We start from the raw sequence: 14,427 nt of genomic DNA, 5'->3' as shown, positions 1-14,427 counted from the left end.
AATATAAAGTAAAAAATAAAAAGAGGAGGGGAAAAAATCTTGAGGCACTTGTATACCTTAATCCAATTGGTTCCAGTAATATGCAAAAAGAAAAGGGGAGAAAAAAATGTAAAAAGAAGAACGGGTGAAAAAGTAGAGAAGATTTTTTTGTTTAAAAGGTAAAGGGAAAGAAGAAAAAAAAGGAACCACAAAGGCTGACCATCACAGCCAACGCCAGCCTGTTCGTCTGGGGGCCCACCTTGGATCACAAGTAACCCAGGGGCGGTGGTCGCAAGAAGAGCTATGTCACAATATAAAGTGGCTCGAACTCAGGGCGGCCCATTTGGCCCTCAGGAGTTTCCAGCAGGAGGTTTCGGCACAGCATGTCCTTCTCACAGACAATGTGGCCACCAAGGTCCACATAAAGCAGTAGGGGGGCACTCGTTACAGGTCCCTCATGCAGGAAGCGACCCAACTGTGCCTTTGGGCAGAGAGACACCTCCTATTGATATGGGCTGAGCACATCTCAGGAGTCTCGGATGTGCAGGCAGACTGGCTCAGCAAGGCCACAGTTGACCAGTCAGAGTGGCATCTGCATCCCAGTCTTTTCAAGGAGTTTTCAGAGTGGTTCGGCCATCCGATCTTGAATCTCTTTGCCTCTCTGTTGAACACTCAACTTCCAATATTCTTTGTGAACTTTCCAGCACCAGGGGCAGAAGGGCTCAGTGCACTAGGCTGCCCGTGGCCCCAGGGCGTGTTGTATGCCTTTCTCCCTCTTCCCCTAATTCCAAGGGTAATCAGGAAGGTGTTGTCGAAGAGGGCAGAGGTCTTGTTGTTAGTTCCCCACTGGCCCAGACGATCGTGGTTCAGCAATCTGGTCAGCCTGTCGATTTCCAGACCTTGGAGGATTCCCCTGGACAGAGTCTTCCTCAGCCAGGGTCCCATCAACCATCCGGAGTCCCAGTGGCTCCAGTTGACCATCTGGCACTTGAGCGGGGACTTCTGAGACAGGAGAAGTTTCCAATAAAGTCATACAGACAATCCAGGTGACCAGGCGGCCTTCCACTACTAGGATTTATGATGCAATGTAGAAGATTTTCTGCGGTTGGTGTTTGAGACACCACATTGAACTCACCTCGGTTCAATACTGGATTTTCTGCAAGAGGGTCTGGACGAGGGTCTCTCCTCTACTTCCCTGTTTGTTTTTATCAGATGGACAGATTCCACCTGGGAAAGCAGTCCCTCAAATACTTAGATAATAGACATAAAATGGTTATGGTAATGGCCAGCAGCTTGAATTGTATTTCTAGTCCACTTAGAAATGATTGCAGCTTGAATATAGTAGTATCACATGGGCAAACTGATTTCAGCCTGTTAACTCTTGTGCATTAGAATATAATTTCTAGAAGTAGTTTCCTAAATAGAATAGTTTATTTTGTAGACCTGTTTATTCTATATAGATGGCGTGTAGGCAAAAATTTAGTAAATGGCTCACCTTGGAGTAGCTCTACAGGTCATATGAGTGGATTGTTCCAGAATGAGAACTATTTTATACAGGACAGAAAGATAGTTCATAATATTTTCAAATGTATAATAAATATACTCCTCTATGCTTCAATTTTATGAGTCCATCAACCTTCTAGTAATCTATGATTGTTTTCCTTTAAAAAATTTTAGCTTGTGAAGGAAATATTCTAAATACAAGTATTATATTTTGTAAGATGCCTTATAATCACTCAAAAATTTATTTGAATGATATATTTGATAGCTGTTAAATCCTGTCTTTTCATCAGGATCTTAGGATCCCATAAATAATACTCTGATTTTTCCCCACAAGAGCCAAGCTGCAAAATAGTTCAGAGTATGACTATTCAATCTCACCCAGTGAGCTTCCATCATTGAAACGTGATGTTGTACATAGGATTTAATAATTTTAATCCAATCCATCAACCACTACATAATGCTGAAGTTATCTCTTCCCAACTATTCCTGCTTATTAAATTGGAAAAAGTGCCGATTTCAATTTATATCTTTATAGGTTCAAATAGTATAGTTATTTTATATCATCTAGGAAACTAGGCTGTATTTGAACTTGAATATGTTGGGAGAGGAGGACTTATTATTCCCTGTATCTGAATATATGGTTTCTTTCAAATACCTGAGTATCAGGTCTTTGCAGGGCAAAAGGATTTCTACAAGACAGGCAGACTGATTCCTTAAATTCAACCAATTGTTTCCTGAGCATCTGAGTCTAACCCAATAACTAATAACTCCCACTTAAAGTTAACCATTGTACTTGAATTGTATTTATCATGCAGTTCAAGTTTGACATCATATAAATGTATTTTACACCGATTTACTGTTTGTGCAGAGATATAAACTCTGAATACTTTTAGGTTTTATTATCTCTTGAGCATAGCATTAAAAATAGCATTTCCTTGCTTTCCAGTTCTAAAGTTACTACAAGTTTTCATACACAGTATATTTATTTTGTATTAGAAGATTATGTTGAATTTATGTCTACAATTATATAAAAATCAATTCTGACCAGTTGCAATACTGAAAATATTGTGATAGGTATTCTTTTATGTAGGGAAAATCCAGCGATATTCTCTTTTTGGGTCTCATTTTGCGTTTTCTTTTCCTGTTCATTTGATTTCTTTCTTTTTAATTTGCAATAAAAAAGTTGTAGCAGAAATGTAACTTGAGAAGATATGCATTCTTTCTGAGTGGATTATATATGTTCTTGTGATTAAAATTAAATCTCAGTTGGAAATATTGTATAGTAATATTATAATCTGAATTTGACTATTTTGTTAGTTAAAAGTAACTAACCACCACTATTTGTACTCCCACTCCCACTAAAAGACTTCAAAGCCAATCTGTCATCATATGCATTTCTGGTAATCTCAACAGACAGAAAGCCTTATCTTGTTTCCTTCCTTGTTGACTAATGGGAGAGTGTAAAGAATGTTATTCAGTCAGCACTCCAACTCTGGAGCCAAGACAAATTATGGAGTTATTGTAATCTCATTATTCCCATTCCATACAAAATGGAAAGGTGAATTCTCAGGACACCTCCATGAAAGGATACTGTAAATTTTTCAAGCCACCTTTCGTCTATTGCAGTGGTTCCCAACCTTTTTTTCGCCCCGCACCCCTAAAGAAATTTCACTCGAACCTTGCACCCCCTGAAATAAATAATAAATAAAAATGCCAACATATAGCCAATATCCTATTATTTACCTGGACTTTTCTCGCACCCCCTGGAATATCATCTCCGAGCACCCCAGGTTGGGAACCCCTGGTCTATTGCCTATAATAGCCTCTTCATACTTATCAATGAAGGGGTAGAATGTCCAAAATTTGCCAGCATGCTCCCCCCTCCCCCAAGTAATTGTAACCATGGCTGCCTGTTGCTTAGTGTCTAGAACAGCAGAAAGTGAGAGAGACATATCAATGAGTAGGATGCTGAAATACACCAGGGTAGATACATTGCTTTTGACACTAGAAGCTGGGAGCTAAAGCAAAGAAGTCCAATAATAGAAAAAACAGATTGTTACAAATGTTACAGAGCTTCAACATTACAAAAAACTCCCAAAATCTTAAAACCAATACATGTGTGATGGCCACATATCAACTAGAGCTTATTCTGTACCATTATCCAAGTCTTATGTAGTGAAGTTTTATATTCATAATAGTGTTATGACAGGATAACCTTTTGATCTATAATCCAGACATTCAGAAAGTTCTTGTGAAATTCAGTAAAGCCCATGTTCCTTCTTTTTTCTTTTCAATGGAGCTTGGATGTTGTAATTACTGCAGCTCTCCACAGATGGTGGAAATACCACCATTTGTGAAAAGCTGCAGTAATTACAACATCCATAATATTCTTGGTAACCTTAAAATAATGATCTATTTTGAACTGTTAAATTTCCAAAATATGTGTTCACATTGCACACTATCTTAGATTACTACCTTGTGGGTAACTGAAGGTTGGTTTTATCAGTCTTGAGCATATAATTTTCTTCTACAAAAATTAAAGTTGATTACCCTAACAATCAATTTTATGGTAATCAACTTTGGTATAGAATACCAATTGTATGCCAAACAACTTGTCAAATTTTAGAGATTAATTTTAAAGGAAAATTAAATGCATGCTGATCTGTCTCTCAGGAAATTATTATAATGATATTAACTTCATTTGCATATTGAAATGTCTGTGATATTATTTCATCATGAAAACATAACCAATAATATGAATTAATAGTAAACTAGCTGTTTCTTTATTTATCTGCTGCTCAGTGTCTCAGTTCAACACTGAATTTTATATCAGTGGGATAGCACCTCTCTGTGACCAGCTTGTCATTCTTTCATTTGTAAAGGAGATTTCAGAGAAAATGGTAAGTGACATTTTTATATGCAAATAATTAAAGTCTCTGTTGAGTGGAACTCAACCTTTAGTGACTACATTGATTAATCTAATGAATTGCCTTGATAGTTACATAGGTGCTTGGTTTAAGATATGTACTCCATACTGGTTCTTAAACAGAACTGTTTGCTTTCTATATTCATATGTGGATTTCTCAAAAATGTTAAATAGCAGGATTATTATCATCTAGCTGCTTTTGGCATGCTATTAACTGACCAATCTCCTTCTTTTATAAGACAGCAATAGAAAATTCATGTTGTCGAAGACTTTGTATTTTAGTATCTTCCAAGTTAAAAAAGGTGCTTGATATGCTGAGCCAAAAAAGCATACAGTGATTACCATTTGCAACCTTCCTAGCCAGCTTCTGACAAGCAAAGTCAATGGGAGAAGCTGGATTTGCTTAACAATTGCATGATTCGCTTAACAACTGTAGTGATTAACAATTGTGGGGAAAAAATCATAAAATCAGGTATGACTCACCTAACCACCATCTTGCTTAGCAACAGAAATTCTGGTTCCAATATGATTGTAAATCAAAGACTATCTTTACTGAAGATTCCTGATGCCAAATCAGAGAATAAAGGAAAGAGAGATATATTTAAATAAATATTTAAATGTATTTGTTTAATAAAAAGAGGCAAGGTATTATTAGTACCAATTTGTTTTAATTTTGTATTAAAAAAGAAAAAAAACAATAATTTAAAAAAGTCTTCCAAGGAGCAAGCTTTGAAAATTTAGAATAATCTAAATTGACCAGCAAAATAGTATTGAAGACATCCGTTTCATCTGTTGAAATAATTACAACAGGTCTATTTTAATATTAACTACCCTCAGGACACAATTTAGCATCATAAACTTTCCAAATCATAGCAAACTGAAATCAAATAAGTGGTTTTATTAACCTGTAACAAAGGGTAAATGGTATGAGTAATCACAACATCTTCATCCCTTTCCAATACCCCTAGCAGATTTTGGGGAGGCAGAGGAGATGTGGAAAACAAGTGAGAAAAGGATCTCATTCACATCACTGCTTAAACATTTGAAGAAAGTGGAGTGAATACTCAGTGACAGTAAGAAGAGGATGAGGGAAAAGGTCTGGAGACCCTAAGGTTCTAGTGGTGCAAAGTCCAATAGGTACACAGTGATGCAGACTGTTGAACAGGAATTAAAGTTTAATAAAAATGACTGCTAATTTTGCACTTTCTTCTAAATAAAGTCTGCCAAAATAATTATTCTCAATGATTGTAGGCACATGGAAACAAGAACTATTTGATAAAGTTGTCTCAATTTGACAATGTCTACTTCAGTTGAAAATGTCTAGATATACAGAGAAAATACTGAATCATTAGCATTTCTCAGGAGACTCTACAAAGTCATCGTGATAATTGTTTTCATTACAAAATGAAACAGAAGTATAGAAGAAACAAATCTGTGAAATTTAGATTATTCTTTTCATCTCCATTATAGCGAACTGACATTAGTTATTGCTATAGTAACATTGAACAACTACCATATTTGCCGGCGTATAAGACGACTTTTTTGCCCTGAAAAACATGCCTCCAATTGGGGGGGTCGTCTTATATGCCGGGTCGTCTTATACGCCGGCAAATCGTAATTGGGAAGCACTGCGGCTGCCGCGGCTGAGGCACTTTTGCGCACCGTGGAAGCGAATCCCGTGAAGCCGAAAGGAGCAGCCAGCCTTCTCCCAGCTCCCAAGGAAGCGAGGCTCGCACCGCCCGAGCTCCGCTGAGGTATCCGGCTGGGGCTGTCAGGAGTTGTTACCGCTGGCGCGGCTCCGTGCGGCTCCAGTCCCGCGTTGCCTCGGGAAGGAAAGGCAAAACCAGGAGCCGCTGCTGCCATTGCAAGCGCCGCCGCGCTCTTCCTTTTTGCCTTTCCTTCCAGGCAAGGCACGGACTGTAGCTGCGCTGGAGCCGCGCCAGTGGTAACAACTCCTGACAGCCCCAGCCGGATACCTCAGCGAGCCCGGGCGGTGCGAGCCTCGCTTCCTTGGGAGCTGGGAGAAGGCTGGCTGCTCCTTTCGGCTTCACGGATTCCATTCCACGGTGCACAAAAGTGCCTCCAAAAAAAAAAAGTGCAAAAGTGGAAGGCGTGCGGAAGAGGGGCGAGTATATAACAAACTATATTTTGAGTGGAAATGTTGGGGGGTCGTCTTATACGCCGGATCGTCTTATACGCCGGCATATACGGTAGGTACATGTTGTTGCTAAGCAATGAAGCAATATTGACTCAAAGTAACACTCATCTATTGAAATAAGTAGTGTCTGCTTCTAACCCTCATGCAGAATGGGCAGATATTTTTTATTATTTTAAAGGAAGGTTCAAAGTCACTGCTGCAGTTTTTCCCAGGAAAATTCATAGTGTAGGCCTTTTCTGTGACTGAGTCTTAGAAAAAAAAAATCAAGCTACAAAGTGAAGTTGAATCCAATAAGTGAAAGTTGGGATGAAATATAGTACACTTGTGGTGCATTATATTTATCCTGTATAAAGTTTGGCCTGCAAACCTTTTGCCAAGTTGATGTTCCCTATGTGGCATATTATATAAAGTTTGCTAGCATCAAGTGAAATAGCTATGCAACATACCTTTTTTAATAATTAGACTACATTTCTCATTGTTAAAGTTCCATATTGGAAAAAACCTAGAGTCTATAAAGTGTATTTAATAGTCAGGTTGTGAAGCTCCATTGGAAAGCATTTGATACTGTTTATTTTTTTTACATGGACATTTTTTTTATTAAAGAATACACTGGAGGAATAGTCTTGATATTTTGCCACAATGAAAACAGTAGAATTTGGGGGAACTTAAATTTTAGCATTGCAGCACTTTATTAACACCTAAATCCACCTTATCAGATTCAGAGAATATTGTCCTGGGAAAGGACTATTATATATGAATAACTATTGTGCAGTGACAATGGAAGTTGGGTAAAAAGGGAAACAATTAAAGATTCAAAACTTGAGAAAATTGAATGTATAGTTGCCATTAAGAAACACTTATGGATTTGATAGGTGCATTCTTGTTCAAATGATTAACACTTTTAATAGAAAAGACAGTCTTTATATTATCTTTGAGAAATAGTCTTAAAACCCCTGATAAAACCTAACTTAGCTATTTGATAGATTTTCTCAAGGGTGTCCATCCTGAGGGCAGTAATTACCAGAGCTGAAATGTTTGGCCAGTGGTTTCAATATTGCCATTTTTTAAATCAGATTTTTCTTCACTTATTCTTTGCCTATTTTTTTCTAGTGCTGACATTAAAATCAAAGGATTAGTTCTTTATATGAAAATGTATTGAATTCTTGTGATGTTTTACATATGTTGTAAAATGTTCAAGCAAAACACCCAGGAACCATTTATAACTCAGCTGAAGGCTGTTTACAGTTAAGAAATCCTATTGGGGAATAAAACAGTTCTCTCTCACACTGTGGCTAGACTCAAATAATTATGTTAAGTCACAATTTTATTAACCATAGTTTGCTAAATAAATCACAGCTGACTGTAAACTCATACATTATGGTAAGTCTTAGGCAATGATTTCCAAACCATGCCGGCTGTATGCAATAAGCAACAATATTATCATTCAGTGTTGTAAATGGCAACAAATATTTATGTGGGGGATGTGGGTGGGCGTTTCTTCATTAGCTGAAGGATTTAGATTTAGTTAGATTTTAATGGTTTGAGATGAATTTTCAGCTATTCTATGAATGTCCTTTTATATTAAATATCAGGTTATAAAACTACAAAATTATCAACAATAAAGGTTGTCCAAATCATTACTATAAAAACAATAGTTGCTTACTTTAAGTTGTTAGATCATACTTTTTCACTCAGAGTCTGTATTGTATAAATAAAAGATTATTTAAAGTTTCAGTTCCAATGCTCCTTTTCTAACTTTCATAAATCCTGAGGATTCCCATTATTTCTGTATATTGTGCTTTCTCCAGTCAGAAAATAAATTTTAAGGTATTAATGGAAACATCTGTTTTATACATGAAAGAAACCTGACAAAGTAAATACTACATTTGTTTATATGGACTGTTTGGTTGAAACTGTGAATTTTGTTGTATGTATATTGTGTATATACGTACAATGACAATAAAGAATTCACACTGTTTAAGACAATTGCAGTTGGGATTAATAAATTCTTATAGATAGATCACTAATATAGGATGAGCATTTTGAAGGCTGAGTATTATTTTCTTTCTGCAGGAAAAAGAATGTTGTGCCCGACCAAGACTTGATATAATTCAACCATTTCCTGAATCTTGTGAAGAAATATCTTCCGATGCACTCACAGTAAGATGCTTTCAAGAAAATGAATGTCGAGATTATTGTTTAGGTAACAATTTCTTCTCAATCTGTTTGCTAAGTTTTATAGCAAAGCCTACATTCTAAAATCTACATCAAGGGTGTCAAACTCAAGGCCCAAGGGGTGTTTAAATCTGGCCCGCAGGCTTGGCCTGGAAATAGCAAAGGACCAGCCTGTGGTGCTTCTGCTAGCGAAAATAGGACACGGGGCCACACATGCCCACCCCCCATGGCCCATTTTTTGCTTGGGATGGCCTCCTGGCCTCCACATGGCCCCTGCATCCCATTTTGGACAGCAGGGTGCTGCAGGAGGCGTTTGTCCAGTCTCCCAACCCACCCCAGGCTGGCCCGTGGAGGATAACTACAATGCTGATCTGGTCCCCAAAGAAATCCAGTTTGAACCCTTGGTCTACATTAACGCCTATATTCTAAAGTAAAATTGACCTATTTATCACAAAAAGATAAAAATGATATTCTCCGATCTATATTATCTTAAATCAAATGTTACAATATGTATCATATCATATATTTATCATATATTTTAGTGTATACTTTATCATATAATACGTTTTCTTTGTAATTGCTACTTATCGCATGTATGAGTGAAGTGCCTGCCTGAAGCCTCCTTGAGATTCACTGAGAACTAAGGAGTTTTGGCAAAACCTGCTTCAAAGTGTACATATGCAATATGGATCCCATGTTTCTACTCAGTTCTCTTCCATTTATCACATCTGGAAATTTTGAAAGCATTCTTTTTTTTCCAAAGAAGATTCTGAATTTTTATAACATTCATTGTGATACTCCTTGTGATACTTTCAGGATTTCCTGCCAGAAATCTTTCTAAAAGGTTTTCAATGATGAAAATCTGCACATGTGCAGAATCTACACATGTGAATATAAACAGAGAGGACTAACTGAAGAATGTTCACTGATGAGTAACCTGTCCTTTCAGTTTGTATATGAGAATTGCTGTTATTGATAATTTGTAACACTTTAAAGAGAGGATTTTGTTCTGAAATTGATCTCATTGTTGGTCCCAGATTCTTAATCATAATTTCTTAAGTAAGATAATAAAATCTAGTATTTGCATGTGATCACTCCCCCTTTGAGGTATTAATTTGTGAATGAGGGAGGCTGCTGTAGAGAGTGGCAATATGAGTAGTGCTGAGTTTAATACAAAGCATCCTGTATAGTTGGTTGCACATGTGAATATTCCACGACTGTATTGTAATGCTAGAAATTTGAAGGGAAATTGATTCAGTTGTCTATCTTTTACAGAATATTCTGAAGGTGAATCACTTTTTTATATTGTCAGCCCAAGCGATGTGGTAGTGGCCAAAGAACGAGATCAAGATGATCACATTGAATGGCTCTTGGAGAAAAAGAAATATGAAGTAATTATTAAACCTTTTCCATCTTTTCTTCTTAATGATGCCATGAGAAAAACAGTTCTCTATTTTCTAATTGTTACAACAAAAGTAATTGTTATGTTTAGGAATTTTAATAGGTGCCGTGGTTTTAGACCAAATTATATTCTCTCTAGTTACATTTATTTATTTAGATAACTTGAGATAATGAGAGGTAGCCATTTTGCTATACTAATTAAGGTGCTGGGCTAGAAATCAAAGAGTCTGTAAGTTCTAATTTCATCTTTGGTATAAAAGCAGATGGGAGACTTTGGGCCAGTTTTCTCTCAGTCCTAGGAAGAAGCAGTAACAAGCCATATCTGAAATATTGCTAAATAAAATTTCAAGGATACTCCAAGCAATCTTCAAGAGTCAGCAATGACTCAAAGGCAAAACACACACACACACACACACACACACCATAGCTTTATTTTCATAATAACAATCCACGAACCATGCATCTGCCATTATCCCTGAGTTATATGTATGAATGTAGCATCCAATGTTATTCATACGTAACATTCTGATAAATAGTTACTTAAATATGTCAGTTAGACAGTAAAAGGACCATAGTTACTTAAATATTTGCATTTCCATGTGTAAACTTACTTATTTTTTTTTAAGTAGATGAATATGACTTTTGACTCATTTATTCAAACCCAAGCTTTTGATTCTAATATCTGAAAGTCAGCTGTGATGCCAGATAATAAAGATTCATACTTGAAAATAGTAAAAAGTTTATATTCAGTTTGATAATCTGATTTGACTTGAACTGAATCAGACATAATCCTATATATGTGCTTCCTCCTTTTTCAGTGGACCAGAAATAGTTGTAATTTTTTTAGTTTTCAAAAGAATGGGCTAAAATAATAAATATTAGGCTTCTCACTGCTTCAGGAACTAATTCTTATTTTAAAGAGCCAGATTACCTTGTATTGATCCAAAGAATAACTTGTTTCAATATGTTGTGATTTTGGAAATCAAAGACAACTGAAGCTTTGTCCACTCCTTATCTAGCATGAAATAAATTGGTAATCCATATACAACTTTGGTTCTTTTTATTATAATGGTACATAGTTCGAAGGATATTAAAACTTTATTTACAGAATATAATCTGTCACATGCTGTGCTATAGTAAGTTATTAAAATGTTAACATCCATTAATATTTTGTTTTTCATCAAAATAAGATGAAATGTATTAGAGCATATAGAAATTATATGTTGAAAAATACTTATTTCAAATAAATCTGTGTGTTGATTTTTCAAATTACTTTTGTACTGTTCCCAAAAATAATCTTTTACCATTTCATGTGCTCAGTACTTGAATGATTTTACCTATTACCACACTTACCAAAATCAATCCAGAAGTGCCCAGTTTGTCTAGGGAGATAAGATTTAGCCAAATCCCCACTGCATTACTCTATCAGACACATGTTTTTTTATCTAAACAATAGAGTCTTTGTTTTGGTTGCATTTGCCTCTAAAAATATCTGACTGGACTTGCCAATAGCAGTCATGAATACTATTAGAATTAACTTCACAATTAGTATTTTATATTGTGCACAAATATAAGCACAAAAATAAAGGGACATCAGTTAATTAAAATATACCAAGCAAGTGTTTATAATAAAAAGAGATGATAAGCTAGACCATACAATAACACTGCATAGCTAATTAAATCTACTAAAATTAAACAATGCATAATATAAAAGTCAGGGAAGTCTATGATATAAGTCAGGTCAGAATCCTATAAATTTCTAATCAGAGGAGCATAGTGAAGATAGGGAGGAACATTGCATTGTAGTGTCTGAAAGGCCAGAATTTTTTTTTTATGTCAGCACTCGGCTCTAAGAAGGAGCCAGTTGAAGGTTCTATTGTATAGAGAGAGAGAGAAAAAGACTGCAGATGCAGTATTTTGAATCTGAGACAGCACATAAAAGTGATAATCAAAATAAAATATGAAACAAATAAGTATAAAGTGTAGTTAATTTGCTACATTTACTTACTTCATTACGAATACTAGTTAGTTTAGCTGACTGAATATACAGCATAGCTTTTAATTTCAAGCTTTAGTCATTTATATTATTTAAATAATTTCTTGGGTATTTCAATTATCAAAGGTATGACATGGTGCAAAGAGATGAAGCATCCAAATTTATTATGTTATTTAATGTTATCTGAAATTTTAAGATACATCCTAGTAATTTGTGACAAATGTCTTTCATAGAAACTGGGTTTTTCTTAAAGCTGTGGATATTTGTATATTTCACATAATCTGTTCTAGTATTAATATACTTTAATAATTTTTCTTATAATCCCTATTAAGCTTTCACTTCTCATTTTAAGTTGCAATAAATCAGTTTCATTTTGACATCATGGACTTATGGAGTTATGTAGTAAATGAGCTACAAATTAAACTTGATGAAAAATAATTTTCCAACTAATGAAGAATACATTTATTCAATGTTAGTGAAACATTAGGAAAACAAGTCAAGATTAAGGTATCTTTCTAATGCAGATGTTAGTTTACAAAAATATTTCTTTTGATTGTACTACATATAGTGCCAATCTTCTGAGATTTGGTCTTGTGATATTAACATGGAGTGAACCCAGAGGAGGTTTGGGGAGAATAACCATTGCTTTTGCTGATTATAAATTTGATTCTGTTTGTTTTACCATGACATTAAACATTCTAGTACATTCATGCAGAAGATACAAGAAACAAAAGAAGATCTATGTTTTTTCTATTGAAATGTTCAGTAGATGTCATTTTTTTACTTTATTATATAGGAAGCTTTGATGGCAGCTGAAATCAGTCAGAAGACTATTAAAAAGCACAAGATTCAGGTAAGTCTACAAACTTGACTTTTGAAATTTAACTGCTTCAGATATGTCAGATATATACTGTGTAAATAAACAGTGTCTATCAGCATTGCTAGATTAAACATATATCTTCAAATTTCTAATTTCCCAACTTTCTCTTAAACATTGAATATTTCCAAACTTGTGACATGGTGTTAGTATTTTGAGTTTCCCTTCTTTTTGTCAATGGCAGCTAGTGATCTGAAATGGGCATGGGAAAATGCATACTTAACCATCAAGATATGGTTAAAAGAATTAAATGTTATGACATATTAAAAAAGCCAAGCACATAAGTATTATGTCAATAGCAGGGAATTGCTTTAACATCCCATCTGTTTTGGCCCAATCAAGAATAATAATAATCATCAGCCAAGGAGCATTATGTGATTTATCTAATGTATGCAATCTACTTAACTAATAATGCTAATATGAAGATTCCCAGTGTTGTATTTTAACTAGTGTTTGTTTATTCTTAGCTGTGACAAATATGTTTCAGTCTCTAATTGCATAAAGTCACAGAAGACATTATTTCTAAACACGCACAATGCATATCTCTCACCACTAAATACTCTCTATTAGCTGTGCCTGTGAAATTAGATGTAATCACATTAAAGAGGTTATTCCTTCAAGGAAATATTAAGCCATGGAATGCTTGTTTTACAAACTGATTACAGAAAGCTATATAACTACAGTATTCTCTCTTTTTTAATGATTATCCAGCTCTACTTTTTAATTTTCATTTGCTGTTATAGACAGCAGACTAAAAGAAAAAAAACTAGAGAAAATCACAAAATACAAAGACCTGCCAATAAAATTAAAATATCTATGGCAAAAAAAGCAAAAATCATACCAATAGTAATAGGTACCATGGGTGCAATGCCAATACAGCTGAAGCACCACTTGAGCAGGATTATCTTGACAAAGTCATGATCCGACAATTGCAAAAGGCAGCCTTAACTGGAACAGCTTATATCCACCCAAAAATGTCCTTTATTCTCAATAGGTGGACAAAAATGCCAAATCCAATTTAAACATTTGACTAACTGTGAGATCAGTTATAATTACAGCAGCAGCAACAACTCATTAAACCTATATTCCACCTGACTAAAAATGATTGTGGGCAGCTTATAATAATCTAAATAAATTACAATAAAATATATTGGTTTGGAAATAGTTGTAGCTGCAAGTAGGTACATATGGGATAAAGGACTCCTTTGGGTTGCCTGATTCTACAGTAAGACATTTAGCGCTTTCAATCAAAATCAGTTGTTTGAATTGGGTCTGGAAGTGGTGAAGAACTAGAATAAAATGTCCAGATCTGCCAATCCCAATAAGCAGTCTAGCTGCTCTATTCTGAAGTAACTGATATTGGGGACCATTTTCAATGACAAACTCACATACAGTGCTCTGCAGCAGTCTAT

General features: G+C 35.3%; 1 protein-coding gene across 1 annotated transcript in view; it reads left to right on the top strand.

The window, feature by feature from the left end:
- The window catches only part of VPS41 (VPS41 subunit of HOPS complex), a 191,050-nt gene that overhangs the window by 128,801 nt on the left and 47,822 nt on the right, over window positions 1-14,427 (top strand). The window contains exons 11-14 of the mRNA XM_026674835.2: window positions 4,285-4,382; window positions 8,640-8,769; window positions 10,017-10,132; window positions 12,935-12,991. Of these exons, the coding sequence (XP_026530620.2) occupies window positions 4,285-4,382; window positions 8,640-8,769; window positions 10,017-10,132; window positions 12,935-12,991 (401 nt within the window). The remainder of the gene's footprint in view (window positions 1-4,284; window positions 4,383-8,639; window positions 8,770-10,016; window positions 10,133-12,934; window positions 12,992-14,427) is intronic.

This window comes from Notechis scutatus, chromosome Z (genome assembly GCF_049901735.1).
Source record: "Notechis scutatus isolate UNSWTSFEM ecotype Mainland chromosome Z, rNotScu1.2, whole genome shotgun sequence".
Taxonomy (NCBI): domain Eukaryota; kingdom Metazoa; phylum Chordata; class Lepidosauria; order Squamata; family Elapidae; genus Notechis; species Notechis scutatus.
The sequence above is the reverse complement of the archived record's forward strand: the minus strand, read 5'-3'. Positions and strand labels throughout refer to the sequence as shown.